The sequence below is a fragment of the Gallus gallus genome, chromosome 12 (genome assembly GCF_016699485.2).
Source record: "Gallus gallus isolate bGalGal1 chromosome 12, bGalGal1.mat.broiler.GRCg7b, whole genome shotgun sequence".
Classification (NCBI taxonomy): domain Eukaryota; kingdom Metazoa; phylum Chordata; class Aves; order Galliformes; family Phasianidae; genus Gallus; species Gallus gallus.
This window is the reverse complement of record NC_052543.1, coordinates 19,604,390-19,628,484: the sequence shown is the minus strand read 5'-3', so window position 1 is coordinate 19,628,484 and position 24,095 is coordinate 19,604,390. Positions and strand designations below refer to the sequence as shown.

The 24,095-nt window shown below is 46.7% G+C and overlaps 3 protein-coding genes across 5 annotated transcripts; all 3 read right to left on the bottom strand.

Annotated features, from left to right (window-relative positions):
* Positions 1–434: 434 nt before the first annotated feature.
* Positions 435–14,003, bottom strand: IRAK2 (interleukin 1 receptor associated kinase 2). 2 transcript variants are annotated; one of them, NM_001396627.1, is made up of 13 exons: positions 13,828–14,003; positions 13,097–13,276; positions 9,460–9,630; positions 8,671–8,777; positions 7,108–7,302; positions 6,614–6,678; positions 6,055–6,169; positions 5,228–5,337; positions 4,663–4,858; positions 3,906–3,968; positions 2,649–2,849; positions 1,976–2,495; positions 435–1,705 (listed from the first exon to the last, which is right to left on the bottom strand). In NM_001396627.1, the coding sequence occupies exons 1-13, from the start codon at positions 13,961–13,963 to the stop codon at positions 1,587–1,589; spliced, it is 2,178 nt and encodes a 725-aa protein (NP_001383556.1). In that variant the 5' UTR covers positions 13,964–14,003; the 3' UTR covers positions 435–1,586. The 2 variants fall into 2 exon arrangements, with proteins under 2 accessions (NP_001383556.1, NP_001383557.1); NM_001396628.1 differs by having other exon boundaries at positions 435–2,495.
* A 904-nt stretch (positions 14,004–14,907) lies between these two features.
* On the bottom strand, positions 14,908–17,530 carry VHL (von Hippel-Lindau tumor suppressor). Its single transcript, XM_414447.7, has 3 exons — positions 17,245–17,530; positions 17,037–17,147; positions 14,908–16,729 (listed from the first exon to the last, which is right to left on the bottom strand). The coding sequence occupies exons 1-3, from the start codon at positions 17,504–17,506 to the stop codon at positions 16,545–16,547; spliced, it is 558 nt and encodes a 185-aa protein (XP_414447.3). The 5' UTR covers positions 17,507–17,530; the 3' UTR covers positions 14,908–16,544.
* A 312-nt stretch (positions 17,531–17,842) lies between these two features.
* THUMPD3 (THUMP domain containing 3) lies at positions 17,843–23,565 on the bottom strand. 2 transcript variants are annotated; one of them, XM_414446.8, is made up of 9 exons: positions 23,348–23,565; positions 22,906–22,983; positions 21,912–22,436; positions 20,844–20,974; positions 20,363–20,432; positions 19,878–19,993; positions 19,600–19,710; positions 19,238–19,361; positions 17,843–18,989 (listed from the first exon to the last, which is right to left on the bottom strand). In XM_414446.8, exons 1-9 carry the CDS (start codon positions 23,549–23,551, stop codon positions 18,858–18,860), a joined length of 1,491 nt encoding a protein of 496 aa, XP_414446.2. In that variant the 5' UTR covers positions 23,552–23,565; the 3' UTR covers positions 17,843–18,857. The 2 variants fall into 2 exon arrangements, with proteins under 2 accessions (XP_414446.2, XP_004944776.1); XM_004944719.5 differs by having other exon boundaries at positions 19,600–19,707.
* Positions 23,566–24,095: the final 530 nt, after the last annotated feature.

Genomic DNA, 24,095 nt, shown 5'->3' with positions numbered 1-24,095 from the left:
CGCGCCGCGCCCCTCGGGGGCCGCCGGTACCGGGCGTCCCGCATCACGCCTTGGAGCGTTGCCAGCCGGCGGCAGCACCGCGCAGCGCCCCGGGCCGGTCCGGAAGCGCTCGTTGTCTCCTGGAGGTCTGCGGATCGGTGCCGCGCGGTGCTCGGGCGCTCTGCTTCTTGCGGTGCCGTTCAACGAACAGCGACAGGCGTGTAAGGAATGGCACCCATCCCAGAAATCACTGCGAGTCACTTCAGAATCTCTCTGGGGATACCGCAGAGAAAAAAGCAGCTACTTAACAATGAGCGAGGATGCCCGTCTACACTGCTGTTACGGTCGCTAATGGTTGTGTGCAAAGAGGTGCTGGCTGCTTCCCTGTAAGCGCATACACAGCATTTAGGAGGCTGGAGTAAGACGATTTTCTGTGCTATAAATCCGAGACAGATGGATATAAGGACAGGGCTTTTTTCGTCTTTTATTCTCAAGTTTATTAATGAAGTGTAAATTTGTCAGGTTGAGATTAAAACATACTATATTGAATAGGCAACATAAGAGTACCATTATTGTGAGACTATGCAGAATATGAGCTATGTTACGTTACATTAATAAACACCTGGTAGGGTTCCATGCCTCAGAATACCTTTAACAACAGAACAAAGTAAAGAATGAAACAGCTGGCTCTGTGAGGAGCACGGCTGTGTAAGCAGGCCCACCTTCTGGCTCATCCCTGACTGTTTTACCCATTGCCAAAATAAATGCAACTAATCAAATTTCAACTGACTGATGATAAAACTGAAGACATTTTACATTAAAATCCAAGATGGGTAGTAGTCACTAAGTGAAACACAATGAGAAGCCTTAACGCTTAAAGGACACTTAGGAAGAAAAACAACTTTCAGAGATACCCTCTGAAGTGCTAAATGCTGTCATATAGCTCCTGATAGTGCAACTTGCTTAGACTTCAATTATATAATGCATATAGCTGGTACAGCAGCACACAGAGTAGATCAACTTGTCTTCAGTTATTTAATCACAACTATTTTCAGTGTGATTCAAATTGAAATTGGTCATATAGAACACATCTGAGAACTTGCATAGAAATTCCCTTCTCTGCTAACAGAGCGTTTTTGGGTATACAGACTGAGTGTATATGAAATAGATCATTTGAAAACTGAAACCTTCTCCAATCTCTTCAAAGATTTGTCTCCTCATATACAATGCAATGACAATAAAGGGTATTGCTGGCCAATTGTGGATCGGTGCTTGCTCTGTAACTTCTAGGACTGTGGTATTTTAATCAGACACATTATCTGCAGATACTTTTTGAAATACACAAGAAAAGGGCCTTAAATCTCTTTATAATGCAGATTAGAAGAAAGAAGGCATTTCTGTTGGCAGAGCTGCACTGTGCCTCAGCCTGTCTTAGGAAGGATATTTCCTGTTTCTTCTCAGTGCCGTCACTTTTGTTTTCTTCAGAGAAGGACAATGTTTCTGATCCAAATATGCTACTCAGCCTCACAGGAGAGGTATACTTTCTAATGAAGCATCAGTCCTTATTTCTTCTTATAAGTTGGTCACAGCTAATAAATCCATCCAGTTTAAGAATCAAAAAGTTCAGAACTGCTTAATTTGTCTTCTTCATACAGCAAAATATTTTCCATTAGCTTCTTTTTTTGGTCATTTATTTTTATTTTCCAGGATGCCTCTCTGGCTAACGCTGAAAAACAAAAAATTCCAAATACTGAGGAAAAAAAAAAATGCATCTGTATGTAAGGCACAGACAGCAATTTTAAATTAAAGATCTGGTTTAGAAAAGAAACAGAGAATATTCTGTAGATTTATTGGTAAATTCGTAAGCAAGGAGTAAGAACCCAAACTGTTGTAAAGACTTGGGTTAGAAGAGAAGCACGGACACTTTTGGCAAAGCACCTGGACCATCACATGCCAGAACGTTCTGCACCCACACTTCAGGTTTATCTACATTTACCTTGGGATGAACTGGCGGAGTCAAGGTCTGCATTTTTTGGTTGAAATGTGCTGTGTGCAGTAGCAGCCATTTCCAAGTTGTCATCACTTCTGATGCATACTACGTTTCTTTCCCGGAGTCCATTTGCTTTTGTTCTCTCCTTCATCCTGCAGTCAGAGCTCGTAATATTTTCTGAATTGTTATAGTTGTTGCTGAATAGCTCATCTGTAGATTTTTCTTCAGGGTTCCAGATGAAACTCGTTGATTCATCTGATTCACAAGGCACCCGAGACATCTGTTCACAGTACGTGTCAGGTGGCACAACTCCTACTGAAGGTGTGCACTGACCGCCACTTGCCAGGAGTACTGGCTGTGTGCTATCGTCTTTATTCTGCCCTGCAGAAGGAGCGTCCACACTGAGGTTGGTTGTCTCATCGTCAGTTTCTTCCGGAGTATTCATGGAAAACCCAGAAGTGCTGCCTCCTCCACAGATGTAATGCTCTCTCAATTTATTTTCAGCTGTTTCCATAATTTCCAGTACCTGTTTTTAACAACAAAATCTGTGAATGCAGAATAATCCTTATGCCCCTTCTTACACACATTGTCAACAGTCCAAAAAAGTTGGGATGCAAATGTAGCTTTCGACCTTGCTGTCATGAAGGCTAAATTCTCAGTCAGATTGTTAAAATATTACCTCTGTTATGTTAGAATTCTTCTTTTTCAGACAAAGGCAGGTGGCTGAGGCAAAATCAATGGCAACCTCTTCCAGCAAATGTCCTGCTTTCTTGTCCAGGTATTTACAGCATATTTCCTTGGCAGCTAGCTTTTCCAAATTCTTGTCTTTGGAGTGTGAGGTTTCTTTTGCTGTTTGGATTTCATCAGCAATCATATCTTTCTTTTGAAAGGAGAAAGGTACATTAGTGAAGACAAAATTAATACCGATGTTTAATTCCATCTAAATCACTGAGAACAGAAGTCTTCCCCTGTGCTTGTTATTACTGCTCCTTAACGGCTGGTTTACAGACCTAAAAACTGTAAGTGATCTCCCTTTGTACAAGTCACAGAAATGTTGCTTTCACAGTAGAGAAATAGCCAGAGATTTTCTTTGCACGTGTCTGATGTCAAATTGCCTAAAGCAAACCCAGCTGCTCTATGCTTATATCCACCTAAAGGAATGAAAAATCATCAACGCTGTACATAGCAGCATTTTTGCACAGAACTTTTTCAAATATTTATTAAAAGAAATCAGAAACCTGGGATCGTTTGTTTCCTGAAGCTGTTTGGACGTTGCTGAACTGTTTGGAAATTATACATACAAAAACCACCATCATCCTCTTAAAGGCTTCAACAATGTGGCAAACCAGAAGGAGTGCATTGTATAGAAGGATTATAGGTGGAGTCTGTTTTTATGAAGATGGTATTAATGGTATTCAGTGAGCCTGGACAGTTCTGGCTGCTTGTGAAAGCAGTTTGTGTGGTTCTAATGACAGCTTGGACAAATTGGCCAGGATACAAATTCCAGACACCAATGTAATACTAAATGCCTGATAAACGTGGTAACGAGCAACTGCAGTTAGAGCCTACCCAGATTCCCCACTCAGTCTGACTCATAACACATCTTCCTGGCACATAAAAAACCTGCAGCAGCATTTCAGCACAAAGTCTGAAAATAAGGATATGCTTAAAACCGGTTATGCTGCAGTGTCTCCTAACATAAGCAAGGCCAGAGCTCATGAGTCTGCTACGTGATATGGGAATATATACTCATGCCTAAAGATGATAAACCATTGATGTTAATGGAACCATAATATAACTTCTAAAAAAATCTCTTCTTTAGGATGTATAAAGCAAACTGCAAGTAACAAACTGCATTTCTAAAAAGTGTAAATTCACTTCATGACAGCAACCTCATTCACTTGTGTCAGTGTTCATTACTTCTGCTTTTCCTTACCAGATAAATAGGGCTCCTTCCTTCATCCAGTGCCTTAATCCCCGTCAGTATCTCTGCTAAGACCTAGAAAGTTTATTTGACAGATAAAACAATTTGTTCACAATAAACTCTGTTTTTAAATGTCTGCACCTAGAGGAATGTTGAACTGCCGGGGCATTTTAGATTTTATTTTCACTTCACACAGCTTAACGATGCCAAATTTGGGCAGTATTTATGACAGTTTAGATCTACCTCCAGAGTCAAGTCCAGATTTTATAGTTAGGTACAACAGATAATAAAAAACCAAATGAGGTTCAAAAGGAAGACAGTCAATATAATTTTATATAAGAAATGACATCAAACAGAGTAAATTCCTGTTAAAATGGAAACTTTTGAGACAAGTGACATTTTGAACTCTCATTTCAGCTGAACTTCCAAACTGACAGATGCTGTCTGTAGTGGTGGATGTGACCAATCCATAATAGTTGTGAGAACCTAACAGAGAACTTTCTGCTACTTTCTCCAACTACCAACAGTAATACATTTTTTGCAACATTTTGCCATTTTGTTGTTCATAAGATTCGCATCACTCTGCCACAAACAGAAGTAGATTTGGAACATAAAAACAATTGGAAACAGAATCTCAGCTCGTTACATAGTTAGCAATTGGGAGTTAAATTGCAGGAACAAACAACTGTGTGGGGAATGTGCTCATATATCCGTTTTCCTGTCTATAAACATCAAAAACTACAACAGAAGAAAGAAAAAGGCAACCTACCACACCACAGCCAAATACGTCAACTTTTTCTGTTAACTGCCCATGTCTGACAAAATCTTCTGGCAGGTAAGTAAGAGAAGCTTGCATGACTTTGGTTTTCATCATAGTACATTCGGACTTTTTATCAGCAGAGTACAGTCGCAGACCTGAATGCCCAAGCTTTGGTGTAAAGTTTTCATCCAGCAAGACATTTGAGCTGTGGAAGACAAACAACACTGGTCAAGTAATTACTTTAACTTGATGTGAAATTTTGCACTTTTCAAGTTAAAGCAAGGTCTGAGGGGAAAAAATTCCAGCATTTGGCCTGCTGTGTAACAGTGAAAGGGTAAAGACTGGGAGAAAGGGAGAGTGGATTTAAAAATACTCCAAATATTACTTCAGAAGAATATACTTCCCTCTTTTATAAAAGAGAGACAAATTAAATGTGATCAGGTGAAGATCCTACAGAACAGGAGATAGCAGAACGACACTGCAAATGAATATTGACATTAAAAAAAGCTTTCAGGTGCTTCTGTTGAAGAAATGCTGGAATTAATGAGTGCACAGGTAATGCCAAACCCCTCACCTCTTGATATTCCCATGAAGAATTCCAAAATTGTGTAAATACTCCACAGCTCGGATGAGTCCCACAGAAATACTAAGTCGTATCTCCCACGGCAGTGGAGCAGAATCATCCTGCAAGGAAGTAATGGGGAAAAAAAAGCTCATTTTATCTTCTTTTAACAAAGAAAACTATATAGCAGCAGTACATTTTCATTCTAAAGACTGTTTTGGTTCCACTGCAATCACAAGCAAAATGCCAGCTAACCTAAATCAAAAGTTTTGTCCAAGGCAGAGTTTGTGATTTCTAGGCCCAGGAATGAACTACTTCTTGCACACTGTGCTGCATGTTTTGCCTGCCTTGTGACAACAGTGAGATAAGGATACAGCAAAGATCATGCTTATTCAAAGCATCAATTATACGCCATTGCAGAGGCACTGCACTGGTTTTGATGGATTGCTTTTCTGCTCCTTCTGTCATATCATCTCTGCAAGTGCTCTTTCAATAGGTGTGAACATCTCAAACTGTTCTCTCTTAAGCCCTTCTAAAATGTTGTAGAAGGTGAATGAAAATGATGAGAACCACATTCCCAGTTCCAGTGAAATATTAGGACACAGGTTTGTTTTGCAGACTAGTTATTACTTGAAAAATCTGAAGGCTGCAAAGCAGAAGCTTTTTATTGACCTGATCTGCTTTGCTGTCGTAAAACTGAAAAAGAGCGTAATTCCTACAGACAACTTATCTGGGCTCTTCTGGTCTGTTTCTTAGAATTATGGGAGATCTCGTTGCTTTTCATACAATAACGTGACTTGTAATCACAGATAAATAATGGACTCAGGTTATCTGCTTACTTGATGCTGAAGTTTGTTCTGTAGTGATCCATTAGGCAGGTATGGATATATCAGGCAGTGCAACTCAGATTCTACTGTGAAACCTAGCAGCTGCAAAATGTTGACATGACAACACCTGCAGGCACAGATCAACAATGATTTACAAATGAAATGAGAGCGACACAGGAAAATGATTCTTAAGCTGGAATAAATCCCTACATTCAAGACAATTGGGAATTACATTTTGTTCTGTAGCCACAAACACAGAATGGCCCTGACTGGGTTCACAGAAGGCTACACTAGCAGCAGAGGAGAGACAAGGCAGTTTTGAGCAGCCAGAAGGGATACAAAGCTTCAGGAGGCACCACACCTTCACCATCTCCAAAAGTGGCAAGGGGCTGCGCTTGCTTTGCAGGAAACAGCACATCTCTGGCAGGCAGATATGCTGCTTCCCCAGGGCATAACCCCAGTCCCCAGCATGGGCCAGTGCCTGGGGGATACACACATCAGTGTGACTGAACAGCCCAGGAGCACAGTGCATGCAGGATACACAGACTGCCTTCAAAAGTTGACCGCTCACCGAAAGCAAATCTGTACTTCTGTATGAAAAAATCTTTGGGTGGAATTTGGGCTTGTGCATTCGGTCTGAAAGAAAAAAAAAAAGAAAACATGCAATAGAATCTCAACAGTAATTATTAAGGTGCTGCATTCGTACGGGCCTTTTACTCTCTAGATGACAACTTTAGCAAACAGGCTGTTTTCACTGATGACCATTTTGTGTCATAGACAACAACTGCAAATTAGAACAGAAACTGGTGTGAAAACATCTCTGATCCTATTGTCCATGCAGGCAGGTACCTCCAGGCTACCCCTACAGATACAGTGAAATGAACTCACCACGTGAGTAAAATCTCACATAGTGTCTGCTGCATCTAGGTTTACTAGTGCTATTTCTCTTTTACTTCTCTTTTTTTATAGCAGTTCTTGTTCTCTGCCCACAGAATATTAAATGGCAACTGTTTAAGAGATTCTAATAAAATACCTCCTGCAAAGAAAAAGAAGTGGAGCACTTGCCTCTTTCAGTCTTTTGATGACATACACCATGTTGTGCCTCTGACCTTTGTAGACATCTGCAAAAGTGCCTTCACAAATTCTATTCTTGCCACTGAACCCATCTGTGGCATTAGTAACTTCTTTCTGAGTCCACAGAAGACTTCCACTGGGGAGATCAGTCATCGTCTCCTGCTGAGGAGTAGAAGAGCTGCAGGGCTACAGGTTGGAAGAAGAAACAAGTTAATCTCATAAACATTTGCATGCTTTCTCCATCTCTTTCAGGCATCATATTTCTTTTCCATGAGCTAAATGAGTGTTGTGATTGTTGAAAGAAATTGTGAAAGGTACTGCGCAATCACTCGGTATGCTTTCCCTTTGTAACACCTGTGTTGATTTGTCTTGCTGACAGAAATATTCTTCACAGTAGGAACACCTGAAAACAGCTAATCTGCATTTCCATCCTTCCCAAACAACCGAGTTAGTTTTCTTTAGAAGTCCTCATACGTACTTGAAGTGACATCAGTTTAAGCCACAAAACCCATTAATCTCTATGCCTGAGGCATATATCATGGTACTGGATCAGAAAGGAGTGTTTATCATGCTATAATGTATTTATTTTCTCCTAAGAATTGCACAGCTCCTTCTGAGGTGGTTGCAAAATAGTTGCTTCCAGTCAGACAAGTCCTAATGCCACTTGTTATTATAATTCCACTATAGCCTACACATAATCATACAGCTTTCACAACCTTAATTTACTCCAGACCTGAGAAAACAAAACCTTAACTCCCCCTCAGAAAATTCTGAAACTGCTGTGTTCTCTGTAGCAATCTTCTCGTACTGCTGTTACTCTTGAACCACATCACCTTGGACGAGTTAAAAGTCTTAAAGCACAATCTTCTTTAGGAAAAAAAATTCAAATAAAATAAAAGGAAAAAAGAGGTCAATACAGGACTAGAATGAGACCAGAGTGCACACATGGATCTGGGAAACACACTCTGAAAAAGTACAGGATGGTTCCATCTAGATGGTCTTGTAGATAAGAGAGCTATAGTGAGGAATAACAGAAGACTATGTTGAAATCACCAGGAGCATGAGAAAAACAGCTCACAGCAGGATGGCTGAGCCTTGGGATGGGGCTCAGAGGGATGGCAGATTTTCAGTTTTCAACTAGATAAGGCTCCGGGCAACATGACCTCAACTTGACACTGGCCCAGTTTTCAGCAAGAACCACATTTTAAATTTAAACTAAAAGTGTGACATTCCAACTAGTCTGTCTGTACTGCCCTATGATCCCATTAGAAATTTTGGAGTCTGCTGCAAAATCTATACTGGAAATTCCTTCAAGTTAATTGCTATTCGTGGGCATGTTAGCCATGCTAAGCTATGTAGCACTGTTAAATGTATCCCTCACTAGTCCCTCATTGGCAAAAAAAGAAAAGAAAAAGAGAAGTGAAGCAAAATTTAAGTAATTAGTACTATATTCAGTCTAAACATAAAGTTGAGGAATAAACTTTAATTGAAAAACACAGGATGTCAGAAAGTAAATTCTTAATGTTATAATCAATGAGAACTAAAGGGATTTACCTTCACACTTGATGAGACAGAAGGATTTGACTGTAAGGATTTCAAAAGGTCTCTTGGGGGAGGTGGTGGAGAAGGAAGTGAATACAAGGTTCCTTCAGAAACAGCATCTGAAATTGAATTAGCAGCACTGATAATACACCTCTTTTTTGTGACATTGCTTCCACTGACTCATTATAAGCATCCAGGATGCTTTGCTGAAATGCCTAACCATGTATAACCTATGACAGGCTGTAAAAACATGAAATGCCATATAAAGACATGGAGCTATTGTCCTGGTTCCTCTTTGTGAGATGACTGTGAAGATCTCTCCAGCCCTGGATCAGGGACATGGAGCATCCAGAGCCTTTGCCAGCACTGCTGCTCAAATGCTCTCCTCAGCACAACATGGTTCTGCTCCCTCTCCCAACAGAGCTGCTTGCTGGTGCATGCACAGCTCTTCTGTGGCCCAGACTTATGTTGTATGGAGAGAGGGACTGGGGGCATGAAGTGTATGCACAGATCCAGTGTAAGCATGGTGCTGGTGCTCACACAGACCTGGGAGAAGTACTCCTGAGATCCCACAGCACCTCTCAAAGCCAGGAGAGGTACAGAAAGGAAGAACAGGTGGCTGCATGATCAAGCTAGGAATTGACAGCTCAGGAGACAGTAGTGCTAGGTGAAAGCAAATATTCAATTGGGACCATTTTGAACAGGAATGCATTCATTTATACTAAAGTGAAAGTATAAAGCATTCTTGTCTATATGGTCATTTCATTGTTACAGAAAATCAGATTATATTATTTTACTTACTACATGCTGGTGATATTCCTGGTTGTGAAAGGTCTGATGATGGCAGCAGACTTATCTCATTTTCTTTCTCTTTGTGTTTGTTTTCTGTGGGAGTTAAAGATACGTTCTCTTGTTTAGGTGGCTCTACCAGCTCTTCTTTTTCAGAGGTGCTAATGCTAGAGGGTGATATCCCTGCAAAGGAGATCAAAGGAAAGGTGAGGAGTACCATTCAGAAGGAAGTCTGACTCTCATCAGTTATCAGAAAGTAATCTCCCATTGGGAAAATGGACTATACATTAAAACAAACACTATAAATGCTTTACAGTTATTGTTAAATTGTTTTGGTAGCACTGGTATTTAAATTCAGACTTGAACAGCACATACATCTTAAAGGAAATATTAAAATCAGAGTAGGCTACAGCTGGGACAGGAACAAACTGAAAATAAAAAGATATGAAGATGCTCCGCTGCACAGAGTTGTCAAAACTTCCCAACAAAGCAGCTGAATTCTGATCTGTAAGAGAGGTAAACGAGGATGAGGAGCAGCCTGGAAATGCTGAGTGTGCACCAGGGATGACACAAGAACTTTCTAGTGCCTATTAACCACATTTTTCTGGTTATAATTCCATACTCTTGTTTCTATCTGGTATCTTTTATCAGCAACATAGTTCACATTTACATAAAAATATGAATTCATCTTTTGATATAAAAGAAAATAAGCACAAGTACCAATTCAAGCTTTTTTGTTGTTGTTGTGCTGTTTTATCAGCTTGTCATCTTAAGTAAAAGCCACAGCACTGTCTGCATTTGAAATCAGACAATAGCTTTGTATTCTTCTTTGTGCACAAACAAAGACTTGGTGATATCTGAAGCCAAAAGGAAGCCAGAGTTTTCATTTAGTTTGTGCTCCTCATAAACCACTTTCAGTAGAAGTGAAGCTTAGAAGGCAAAGTATGGCAATTCCAGTGCACTGCAGCTCGGGCTGTAGATCAGCACGTCTGTGTAGGGCAAGCTTTTTCATTTGACTTCCTTCTGGAGTTTGTGTAATTATTCTTCAGTGACATGTATGAACGCAGGTTTGAACAAAACAATGTTGTTGAACTGATGCTGAAGAAAAATCAGCTCTGTTTCTTTGTTAAAGCACTGTTTCTTTGTTAAATGCTGTGAGATCACAAACACCGCAGGTTTTGGAAATCACTGAGTTTCAAGCAGTCTGCAGGCCTTCCGTTCCTACAGGCAGCCCCTGCGTTCTGCAGGGACATTCCCCTGCCAGTGCTTTAACCTACAAGCCTCTACAATTTGGATCACTTCCCTCTTTCAACCTATTTTTCAGGGTTTTTCATGAATTTTGCAACTTCCTGCACACCAGTCAAACAGGTCACCACGGAAACTAAAGAACTAACACAGGAAAAAGTTCGTTCTTACAGATATCCAGAAATGGGACTAGAGTAGTGCAAGAAACCGTCCAAGGCAGAAACAAGAGAAACAGTTCTCCTGCAAGTAATCTGCCAGCAAAACATTCACCTGGGTGTCCTGTCTGAGTCTTGTAAGTCGGACTGAACAGTAACACAGTATGGTGACACAGTAACTGTCGGGAGTTAGAGCAGTGGCTTTTTGAACTGCCCAGCAGAACTGAAAACCAAACCCACTTCGAGCTCCTTGCACCACCCTGCACGGAATGCTCTGATTTCACAGATCCTTCCCTGTCACAAAGGAAACCAGAAACAAAGGTGTGTTTTTTGTTTCTCAGAAGGTGAGTGCAGATTTTTTCTGATTAAGCCACAACATACACGGTGGGATTACAGAGAATCAATGAACACACCAAATCAAGGAACGCACTGAAGTGAGCCGGCTGCAAACAAAGGCGGGCCCGAGAGCGCTCCGGCCGGGCAGGAACAGCGATAGCTGCAGGTGCGGCCGGCTGCAGCATGTACACAGCAGCACCCAGAAACTCTCTGTGGACTGTGAGATACACAATGGGCACGGAACAAAATAGTTACCACAGCGTGGAGGCCACTGGCTACTCCAAAGCATCTGTAAAAATAGCATTATCGAGGAGCCAGGCGTATTGTGTTGGAGATCTCTAGATCCAGTTTCTTCAGTGGAAGTAATATAAGTTGTTTTCAATCCCATCCGCTCAGGCTGGACCCTCAGAGCCACAGTTCACAACTGCTTTACTACCATACTCATTAAGGCAGATGAAAATGCACTTTCCTGTAGCTCCATTCACTCAGTTGAGGAGTGAGGACAAAGAATTGTTACCATCTCCTGAGTGCAGTGACTGAGTTCAGCCTCAGCCGAAGGGTTCTGCTGAACGAAGGGCTGTCACACCCCGCCAGCTCTGCAGAGCAGCACTCCTGGTAGAGTTGGTGGCAATGGCATTTCATTTACAGAGATGGAATTTGCTTGAAGCACACTTGCGCTTAATATCCCTTTTTAATCAACAGAAATTCAGAATACCCTCCTTAAAGGTTTTTTTTTTTTTTTCGTCATCCTAAAATGAAGTTTCTAAATCACACTAACACCAGGAACCCACAAAAAACCCAGCTGTGCTATATAAAGAACTGCAGCAGCAAGCAAACTGTGACACATGGTGGGAATTTCCATGAGCAACGCCTCTCACTGAGTGCCAGCTGTGTGTGTGCTGCCAGCCCTGCCCACGGGCAGCTCACAGCAGAACTCAGCCTGCAGCGGCCGCCTCCTCCCCAGCTGTGTGCAGGCAGTGCCCCGCACACCTCCCATCTCCTGTCAGCGTACACTCTTGTCAGCTTTGCCCAGTTCCCATGTGCACCTGCACTGCACTTCTCCAATCACTTTGGGCCACATAAATCTGTAACTTTTCTTTCTAGTAACTGTCTATGGAGAACAGGCAAAAGTCACACAAACACCTCCTTCCCAGGAAAGTTAAAGAGGGGAGTAGGGGCCACTGTCAGCTTACCAGGGCAGCCCAATACAGGAAGGATGAACGTCTTGTCCAGGGTTTCACAGACCCGCAACAGAGCTGAGCTAAGGTACCCTCTGGCTTATGAAAATGGATGACTGCCATTTAAACATTGGTTTCAACAGAGAAAAAATTAAAGTTATATTTAAAAGTACTGCGACTTCTACAGGGCAATGGTTTGCCTTAATTAGATACAGCGTTTTCAAAGTGTCATCAACCAATTCAGAAAAGTAACTGAAATATAGCAAATGGGACACAGGTGAGAAGAACAGCAAGCCGGGCCAAGCACTCCTTTGGGGAACGTCCTCACAGTGCAGGAAAGCAGACTGCATAGGCAAAACTGCTGATAGGATTCTGCCCCAAGTGTGCTGGCATTTAATGGATAATGGCAAAATTTCGGTGGGGAACAAGGATGTATGAAAAATTCACAACTCAGCTCCATGGTGAACAAGGATGTGTTACAGGGCCACCCCTCATGCACAGCACAGCCTCACTGGCAGCTCCTGAAGCACCTGAGACACTACAAGTTGGGATGACAAACCAGACCAGCAATGCCTCGTCTGTGTCAGCTCTCCCCTTCCCACCACGAGCGGAAAATAAGAATCAGCACACTTCACAATTTGAGCACGAGGTTCCCAGCAAAAAGTTCCTTCAGCCTGCGCAATGAACACGGGCAGTCTGGGCACAGAGCCCGGCTGCTCACAGGGTGCTACTCACAGTCCAGGATGACCTGAGCCGCCCGGTAGAGCTGCAGCGCCTGCAGCAGGTCCAGCAGCTGCCGCACGGTCGCCAGCCTCACACCCCACCACCACATCAGCTCGCGGGTGATGCTGATCCCTGTCTTCTCCATGCATTTGATCTTCCGCAGCTCGGTCTGGTCAGTGATCACGTAGGAGGCTGCGGGAGACGGGATGGCTTTGTTAGCAATGGGGAGAGAGCAAGGGCAGGCAGGGAAAGCACTGCGAGATGGTACACACACCGGTTCTTTCCACGCACACAGTTTTAAAAGCAGGAACCACCACACATTAGCTGTGTGGACATGAAGAAAATCCAGTTCCTGGAGTAGGAAATTATTTGTGTTCTTTCAAATGTCAAAAAAAAAAAAAAAAAAAAAAAAAAGTTTGTTACGTGGAGACCCAAAAAGAAACCCCTCAGACTGCTCAGCGCGTTGTCACCCTCACCTTAACGCCCTCACCTGAACGCTGCACCCGCTCGGCTCCGGTTACGTTCCCGTTGTGGCGGCGGACGGCAGCCGCTGGACGGGGGGGCCTCGCGGGTGGCGGTGGGGATCGGCCGCAGCGGGGGGGGGTCGCGTTATCGCCGCCGGGCCGGACGCGGAGGGGACCGGGAGACGCGGAGGGGGGGGGGGGGGGGGGGGGGGGGGGGGGGGGGGGGGGGGGAGGGAGGGCGGCGCGGGGCCCGAGAGCGGCGGGGGGAGCCGCGCTCACCGAAGCGCATCCAGTCGCTGTCGCTGAGGCAGTCCATCTTCTGGCAGAAGTCCTCCAGCACCCAGGCCGGCATGCTGTGCACGTAGGGGGACGGCGGCGCCATCTCCTCGCGGCGCCCCGGCCCGCCCGCGGCCATCAGCTGCCGCGCGTGGCCCCACGGAGCGCCGGCTGCGGGCGGGCCGGGCGGGAGGGGCACCCCGCGCTTCCTCCTGCCGCGGGGGCGCGGCTTCCTGCGGGGCTGCGCGCGGGGCGGGGCGGCGGATCTCCGCTCCGGGAGCGACTGCGTTACGAGATCCGCGCAGCGGGACGGCTCCGTGCGTCGTGCCTCGGAAATCGCGAACCTTGCAGTGCCACGAACGTGTCCGCTTCCCACCCCGTGGGGAGGAAGCGCTGAAACTGCTGTATTGATGGCACGCGGCCGAAGCGTCAACTAAAGAACCCCCCCGTGTACTGTTATTTAAAGTACCGCAGCGTAAGGAACGCGCTGTGTGTTGCTGTTTAGCATGTAGCGAGAGCTGTACCGCCAGCCGCACCTACCCGCACAGCCAGCCCTACCCCGAGGCAGCCGGGCTGCTCCCCGCACCGGTGACAGCGCAGAACTGAGACCTCCAGAGCCGTTCACCACAACATGGGTGAATAAATGTCCGTGACGGGTGCACTGCCGTTTAGAAGTGCACCTATCTGCGTTTGTGACTTCACTTTGGCTCTGAGCGCAGTATGGAGTGAGAGGTTTCACGTGGGAACTGAAAATCACCTTTTCAAACTGAGGCACAAATAATTCTATGCAGCCCCCCACTTTCAAGTAACAGCACCAGACAGGAGCTGTGCTGCCTGTGCCCGCATCCCATCTCCTGCAGCAGCAGCTCTGCTCTCATCGTCCCACAGCAGCACTAAGCGGGACATGGGGTTCTGCTCTTGACTGCCCCAGTTACAGCTCCCTGTGGCTCTCACAGGAGCAGTGCTGTGAATCCGACTGTGAGCTCAATCCCACAGCATCCACGTGAGCAGCATCTCAGGAACATGAGCGTATGTGCACTTGCAACCACTGCAAAGTTATCTGACAGCATTAGAGTCAAAGAGTTAACATGGATTTACATTTTTATGAGAAACAAAGATCAGTTCATACACAAACATTTAAGAAAAAAAAAGTCCACGAGAAGGGCACACATTGCATACTTAAGAACCTTACACCACAGAACAGCCTGCTGCTATCTGTTAGCAACCTGCTGCTCTGCATGCTGAGCAGCACTGCGCCTGCCTGCAACTTGGGGAACAATTCACCTATCTGCTAAAAACAACGCTGCTTTGAGTTATGCACAGAGACATACAGACACACACCTGTGTATTTGATGTATGGGGGAAGAGAACATATAGGCCTAGAACCTTTCTTGATTTTAGGAAGCATATAAACAGGAAGGGGAACAGCTGTTCACGAGGGTGGATAGTGACAGGACAAGGGGGAATGATCTTAAATAAGACAGGGGATGTTCAGGTATATCAGGAGGAAGTTTTTCACTTGGAGGGTGTTGATGCATTGGAACAGGTCGCCCAAGGAGGCCCCATCCCTGGAGGCATTCAAGGCCAGGCTGGATGTGGCTCTGGGCAGCCTGGTCTGCTGGTTGGTGACCCTGCACATAGCAGGGGGTTGGAACTGGATGGGCATTGTGGTCCTTTTCAGCCCAGGCCATTGTATGATTCTGTGATTCTATGATTTCTCTCTGTGCAGCTGGCCTGCTGAAAAGCACAGCTCTGCTTGGGGGAGCCACGCCTGCAGCTGGGGCAGCTTCTGTGCCTCAGGGGGCACCAGCGGCCTGGGCGGACTGTGCTCCCCAAGGCCAATCCCTGGGACAAGGGAAAGATGAGGCTCAGAGCACCCACCTTCTGGGAACGCTCCCTTGGTATACCACTATGGGAGCTGAGGGTGTGGGCACAGAGGTGCAAAGCAGAAAGGGGTCCTAAAACCAAGATGCAGTCCATATGGCTGACAAGGTTCCATCATCTAGAGATAAACTAAGCAGGAATTCAGGAATGAAAGACAAATTAAGGCATTCAAGGCATGTTCTGTGTAAGAATTTGTCAGCTTCAGAGTTGCTACAATGAGGGTTTATGAACGCACAGACAGAGGCTAACACAGAAATGCTTACGGACATCTTTCCGCCAGCACAGAAGTTTTGGGCCGAGCCCTCAGAAGGCAACCGTGGAAGCTCTCACATGAACACGCTCCACGCTTTGTGATTCAAAAGTAAATTTAGCATGTGAGAGCGAATTTCTGCCAAAACCAAATCATTCAAGCAAACCTGGTGCTGCTCTGCCACTGATTTTATAGTCTGGATTAAGTGAACCCTTGATGTAGTTTTCTTTCTAACTCAGAGGAAGCTGAGCTGCATGTATTTCCTCCAGACGGATAAATCTTGTGTTACTATGGAATGTTCTGAAACAGTCGGAAGCAAGCTTCTCTGAGCCCCGTCTGTGCCAGGCCACTGGGGTCACTGCTCACCAGTGCATGAGACCGGGAGCAGAGCCCTCACAAAGCAGTACGTTCCTGCACACTGTTTGCTCTTTGGAATCTGACCTACCAGCATAGCAAATGTTCTACAGCATGACTGAGTTCGTTCCAGAACGTCGATGCAGACGTTAGCTCCCGGCACGCTGCACGGCGGCTGCCCCTCCTAAGCTCGGTGCTTTGCTATCTACACGGCTCGGGACGCACAGCCCTGTTAGTGGAGGATTTCCTCCTGTAACGTTTTGCTCCTCTCCATGGAGAGCCGCTGCAGGTCCTTCTTGACGTCGGGGTGGTCCTCCAGCTCCTCGTACAGCGAGCGCACGATGTCCAGCTTCCGGTAGTCCCCCGGCCGGACCAGGCTGCGCACCACCTGCAGGCACCGCTCCTTCAGCGTGAACACTGCGGGGAAACAGACAGAGCGCGGGCAGCTGGGCGCCGTGCTGCGAGGGGATGCAGCCCGGGGCAGGAGGGCACAGATAACCCGGCGGCGTTACTCGGAGCCTGCGCGGGTCGCTCTGCAAGTAACGCATCCTATCTATCTCCACGGGAACTACAGCGGATAGAAAGATCACAGTGACGCCGGTGGACAGAGCGGACTCTCAGCTACAGAACGTTATTTCCGGACGCATCCACCGGCGCGAGCTGCGCGTTTTCTCCGGCGGTGAACGCGAACCCCCACGCCGCGCCGCCCCGCAGCGCCCCGCACCTGGCAGCGTGATGTCGGCCTTGTTGACGTCCGGCGCGGCCACGAACAGCTCCTGCCGGTTGACGAGCAGCCCGTCGTGCGTGCCCGCGTCGCGGAACAGCCACAGGTGCCCTGCGGGGAGCGGCGCTCAGCCCCGCGGCGCTCCACGGCCGTCACCGCGCGGCCCCCCGCTCCCTGACCGCGCCCCGCCCGCCCCACGGCTCCTCACCGCGGTAGCTGTGCATGATCCGCCCGGTGCGCGGCCGCAGCACGGGGTAGTAGCGCGGCCGGCCCTCGAAGTCCACCCAGATGGGGAGCACGGCGCGCGGGCTGCGGTTGTTGAAGACGACCTCGGAGAGTTCGCGCGTGTTGGCGGAGCGCAGGCACGGCCCGGCGGGACCCGGACCCGGCGGCGCCATCCCGGCTGCGCGGCCCCGCGACGGCAACACGCGTGCGCGGAGGCGCCCGGAGACGGGCAGGGAGTCACGCATTCCGCCACGGTGGCGCTGTGGGGCGCTGACGCGTCACGCGACGTGGTGACGTAATGCAGTGACGCCGCGACGTAATGACGGGACACGGGGACGCTCCGCAGCGCGAGCTGCGCTGCTGCTCCTTCCCTTCCCCGCACGGCGCCACGTCCGGCTCAGCTGAACCTCCGTAACAAAACGCCACCTTTCGGGCCCGAAGGGATGGCGGCATCGCACCTCATCCGAGGTGGAAAAAGGAACACGAGCTGCACTGCGCACACGAAGCACACGGCAGCGCAGTGCTGCGGCCGCACTGCTGTGCAGCGCCTGTCCCAGAGCATGAGAACCACTGAGACTAAATGCCTTTGCAGAACAGAGAAACCTTTAATACTCCTTAATCCACCTCTAAGCGTATTACCATCAGCTTGGATACACTTCAATGAAAGGACAAGCTGGTAATTAGTGTTTCAGCCCCTGATGAGCAAAGAGTAATTAGCCTGAGAAATTGCAGTGTGTTCAGAGAAAACAGATTTTCAACTTCCATTAATTGAACAAACTGTATTGTTTTAAGTAGGGCAGCACGCCTACAGCAGCTCCAGTCACCGAATAAATGCAGACACACTGCCAGCCTCACGTGCTCACATCAGACACTGAGACACAAACTTTTAGATACAACTGCTGAAAGTCTCTGCTCTCAAACAGAAATCACAGCTGCTTTGCTAAGGCAGCACGAGGCATCGCCCTCACCAACAGCAGCAGTACCTGAAAACAGGAATGATGCACTAACAGCACTACGAGACACTAACAGCAGTGAGTCGAGGTAATGGTTAAGAAAACAAACAGCAGCACCAGCAAACTGCTCAGCATTTTCTCAATGGAGTATCAAACATCTTAATTTACATTTGGGCAATAGAATAAACTTTAAACTTTCAGTTTGGAAAAGTCCTACAGCAAAGAGGTACTACCTCTGAACCCTCTAAGATGACTAACTGGAATACTGTCATTTTAAGGTATGATTTCTAATTGGCTCCAAACATGCCTCAACGTGTTTTCTACCATAAGCAGAGGAAACAAGCATTTAACTGAGAAATACAATAGACGTAGTAGAAAAGACTCAGGCAGAGGAGAGCATTACTAACACCGCTACTGACTTTCATTTAGGATGGCAGGGTGAAAAGAGATTAAGTCAGGTTCAGAGCACACAGTACAACGGAGAGTTCTCAGGTTGGTCCCTGGTTCAATGCTTACATTACGCAATTCTCACATTTATTGCCTTTTGCTTAGGAACTGAGACATCCACTCTCAGCTGCCTCCTTTACCAATCTGCTCATCTGGAAATTCTGGAGGTGTCTGCTGTCTTCTTCCACACGGGCTACTACCAGAATGACCTTTTTTCTTCCACTCTTTCCCAGGTGCGTTTCAGAAGATACACTGCAGCATGAAGTCCCCCTACATTCACCCACACTGTGTGATTTTTGCGCCAGATGTGTCCCAGTCTTGACAAGGCCTACGACAGAAAAATAACACAAAGAACAGCCCCAAGAGTGGTGGTAGCTTCTTCAGGATAAGAACGTAAGGATATATTTGCTTTAGACATTGTTCCTGACTATCCCAAATCACACCTGAATAAGGTCTGAAACTACATTAGAATGCTCCTATTTATCTCTTTAGAGACAGATTACCTTCCATAGTGAAGTCAGTTTAGTTTTTTTTTCCTCAATAGATTTTCCTGTGCAATGAGGACTTAGAACATACCTTGGCGAAGCATTTCTTGTCCTGAGTAAGCAGCACAGCTCTACCTGTGCCTGGTGTGCAGATCCGCCCCATCTCCATGAGGCAGGCTGGATAGAGATCCCAGTTCTTCTTCTTCGACCCTATCCTGTAACATAGATCAAGATCTCCTTTGTGGCTGCTGAAAAATAGCAACTGCAGTTTTTCTTTCAGACATAGATCAGCTCATGTATGACCACATAAACCTTCAGCCTTCATTCTTAACACAGCACATTAATACTTCTCAGTTAGGCCCAGTTATGTTACAAGAGAACCCTAAACCTGGGCACGCGAGCACACGGGGCAGTGACAGTCACACCCAGTAACTTGAATTCGTGGTTCCCCACCTTTTTCCAAAAGGCATGTCTGTCACAATGACGTCCACAGAGCCAGTCCGCAAAGGGAGATTGCAAATATCCCACTGAATGATGTCTAAGGGTGCGCCCAAGGAAGCACTGCTACAAAAGCAAAGACATCTCAGACATGGTTTACTGAAACTATTTTTACATTGAAGAACTCTATAATAGTAACAAAATAATAGGGAAAAAGTCAAGAAAATCTATGCAAGACAGACTTATTCCTATGAAGTGCTATGGGAAAATAAAATCACTTGCACTGTTCTTACCTTTCCTTATTTTCATTTTTCTTTAGCAAAGAGCAGATATTGCTTGCTGCTCTCTTTACAGCTTGTGGGTTGTTATCACCCGCAATGTGATAGCAACCAGGCCATTCCATAGCTCCCTGGGGGGAAATACTGATAAACATTAACATGAACATTGCTTTTTGAAACAAAACCCACCAAAAAAAAAACCCAACAGAATATGACAAAGCAACGTGAAGTAAATGTCAATGATTTCAGAACTCTGTAACAGATGTGTCACAGGTCTTGGGCAACTTAAAAGCTCCAAGTTCTTTTAGATTTTGCTTCTTCCTGTTATATCTTTGGGAAGGAAACAGAAAGCATTTAGTAAAAGTGTACTTGTAGCTGTTGAGAAGTTGGCAAGATGCTTCTGTTGTTGGCTATTCAGTTACTGCCATTAAAACCTACATGTTATTCAGTTGCAGATATTGTCTTGAGTTTTACTACATTAAAAAGAAAGGAAGAATCACCTCTATTGGTATTGCACCCGTACCACACATTGGATCAACGATGATATCCGTCGGCTGGGGATCACAGAGTCTGAGGAGCAGAAAAAAAAGGTACTTTGAGAAAAGTCTTAAGAACATGAATTTCTAGTACTGATGGAAAACTAAACTGTTTTAATCACAGCACTCGAGCCCTTCTAACATAACATGTGAACATTAATTGCATTTAATAATTAGCATTCATACATGCCAGTCCAGTGAAATTCTTTCAAGAATGTTGTCATCTGGCATTTTGAAAACTGGTTAATGGTTTGCAGCAAGCGTTTACTTTTCTAAGCTGGAAAACATCCACTGTTGCTATGTCTTTCTTCCCTTTTAATAAGAATCAACAAAAATGGCTTCTGAGGAAGCAGTGGGGGGGGAGGGGGGAAAATAAGGCAACTAATTTGTGGAGCAGAATGACTTATTAACTAAGAATCATATAAAACTATGCATGTGCACTGACCTAAGCATGCCATAAGCAAGAGTTGAGCGAAGAGTTGTGGGTCCAAAATGTGTAATATTTCTTCTGTGAAGACTCTCCTCAGTTAACGCAATGCCCACAACTACTTCATTATTGTGAATATTCAGGAGAACCTAAAGAAAAACTGGAAGTAAATTTCAGGAGTAACACAAGTTTCCCACAGTATATCTGGTAAACGTTTAAATTGGCAGCTGTGATTTATACAAAAATCAGAAGTACACATACAAGAGCACTATCCACTGTCTTTAATGAGGACAAAGGACACACGTCAGGACAGTGTGGCTTTTTTCACTTGCACAAAAAGCACATTGTGATGATGTTTAAAGAGCTCTGCTTTATATGCGCTGGGGAAAAGTAGGGTTAAGTCCTGCAAGTCATAGTGCAGCGTCTGCAAAGCAGCAACAGAAACCCCACGCCCAGTCCCCTATGCAACGTGAATTTGGAAGGTGAAGACATCACTACAAGAAAGGTGATCAGCCCTTAAAAAAAAATTGCAAGAAAATCATTTCATTTTACTGCCTCTCAAAATGAAAATTTTAATGGACCAGATCTGCTGGATCTCCTTTCAAAATTTCTGCTTTCCCTATGAAAAGGGAAAAAACGGTGGACAACTAACATAACCCTTTTTGTCCCCTGTAACCATATGAGCAAATAACGTAGGAGGCGATAAAGCTTAGTATAAAACCTTGTGGTGTAGCTGAGAGAGGAGATAACTTTTGAGCACAGACTCAGCTGCTCTGGGGCTTAGTGATGTTAATCACTTATCTTGAGTGAGAGTGTTTGCAGAGCAAAGGGGAACACAAAAATGAGGAGAGGTACCCTCATGGGACACAAAAGAGATTACGGACAACCAAAGCACAAGCAGGCAGTGGGGTGTGAGGATATACATAACGTGCCAATGAAATTAATGCTTCTGAGGAAGCCATGATTTCAGCATCACCAACTTCCATCATCAGGATAATCTTTTAAGGGTTATTTTGGAGCTCTCTGAGAATCGAAACGAAGAACTAAGTTTTGAAATAGAATAATTTCCAAGGCACAAGGCAGTACCTCCACATCGAAGTTAGTCATGTCAGCCTTCCACTGGAAGTGCTCCTGCACAGCTCCTCCAAAGTCTCTTGCAGCCTCATTTGATGTAAAACTGTGCTTGTCTCCAGCTCTATTGCATGTGACGCGAAACTTTAACACCTTTGCATCTCCTTCATCTTTATTATCATCTCCGGCCTTTGTCTCAGCTCCAGAACTGGCATGCAGTTTGTTTTTAGCCTCTGACTGTTCATTATCATCCTCCTCGTTTTGCGAGGCCTCTCCTTGCATCTCTTCTGCGCTCTGGTCAGCAGCTGGCTCTGCTCCTGCTGTGTTTGGGGCACAGTCCTCCTGCCCGCCCGCAGCTCTGTGATCCTTTTCCTCCTCTCCGCCATCATCCAGCTTTTCCTTGCTTGCAGTTCTCTGTAGATTCTGTTTTTTGCGTTTTGTCTTTTTCTTTTTTAAGCTGTTGTTCAGCTCCCAAATTTTCAAAGGATCAGCCCAGGGCAGTTTTTTAACCAAATCTTCCAAGTCTTTTAAAGCATCTTCCTTTCAAAGACAAAAGAAATCGTACTTCAAAGTCATTCCCTTAATTTAAAAACTACCCCTTTTCTAAATCTCTTACATTAGCCTATACGTGCAGCTCACTGCACATCTAATCATGGCTTGCACTTTTCTTGGGCAATTTTTGCCACATCTGGCAAAGACAGGGTGGATCTGTAACAAATAATCCGTTATCATGGCTACCACGACATATAGAGGTCAAGAGATATGTATTGTCCTGCGTCCAAAGGTGACCTCCAAGCACACAGCTGCTCTCACTCTGTTTCCCCCACGCAGCAAACACAACAGAAGGGATGAAGGCAGACAACATCATCACACTTCAGATTTACAACCCAACAAAGAGCTGGGACAGCACTACAAACGTTTCTTAAATCTTGCTCATGGAACACTCGAAGCACTGAAATAACAAAGCGCTCCAACCCCCATAGCTGACTGAAAGCAATGAGTAACTCACCTTGGTTTCTTTAAACTGATAGTCTTTGAACTCCTCAACGACAACAAACAAATTATCCACGGACCTCAGCCGATGGACCTACAGTGAGGGAGAGCAGCGGCGCTCAGTTACCATCCGTTACAATACATTGCCGCCTTACATCTACATCCGACCCGGCGCTGTGCTGCGGAGGTTACCAGTTTGCGTGCAAAAGCAATAAGGAAAGCCGGCTTGGGTCTCTTTGACTTCAGCCGCCTTTGCCAAAGCACAGCGAACCCGGACTGCGCCCTCACAAAGCCAGCCGAGGCAGGACGGGCGCTGCCCTACGGCTGGCAGCAAACCGAGAGCGTTCTGCTGCCGACGGGGCGCTGCGGGGCCACACGCACCGCCGGTGTCCGCAGTCGGCCGGGCCGCGCCGCGCCGTTCCCGGGGTGCCGAGGGGGGCCGGGGTCGGTCCACGCACCTCGGGCAGGCTGCGGGCCGGCACCTCGAAGTAGATCTTTCCGCGGTCCCTGCTGATCCGGGACGCGGAGCCGAGCTTCTCCTGCACCTCCGCGGCCGCCGTCACCTCGAACCCGGTGGGCACGGTGGCGCCAATAACGGCCACGCGCTCCTCCGCCGCGCCATCCCCGGCCGCCTCCGGCCCGGCCTCCCTCGCCTCCGCCATGCCCAAACGCCGGCGCGCACCGCCCCCCGCCGAGCTTCCGCTTCCGCTTCCGGGCCGGAGCCGCGCGGCAGCGCCCCCTGCGGTCCGGCGGTGCGGCCGGGGTCGGCGCTCCGTGTCGCGCGGCGGCCCCGCGTGCGCAGCGGCGCGCTGCTGCCGTGCCCGGAGGGAGCGCTCGGGGCTCGCGTGGTTCCAGCGGCGGTTGATGAGCGCGAGCACAGCCCGGCCCTGCGGGGCGGCCGCAGCGCTCCGTGCCCTTTGTTCCCCGCCGTCCGCTGGGACTGCCGCCTCGTGCCGCGCCCTGCGGCGCCGCGTGCCCTTGGCTTGGTGCGAGGCGTCGCCCGGCTGCCGCGCGAGCCGCGAGTGCGGGGCTGGGAGCGTCGTCGTTACCCCCGTTTATTTTTAGCTTGAGATTCGGGGCTGAAAGCTGGAATGAAAATGAGGGGATTTGTGCCGTAAGCGGCGCGGATGTGTTTACGTGGGATGGCTGCTGCGGCGGCAGTGCGGCACTGGGCTGTGCTGGGCGGGGCTGTGCTGTGTGCGGCCG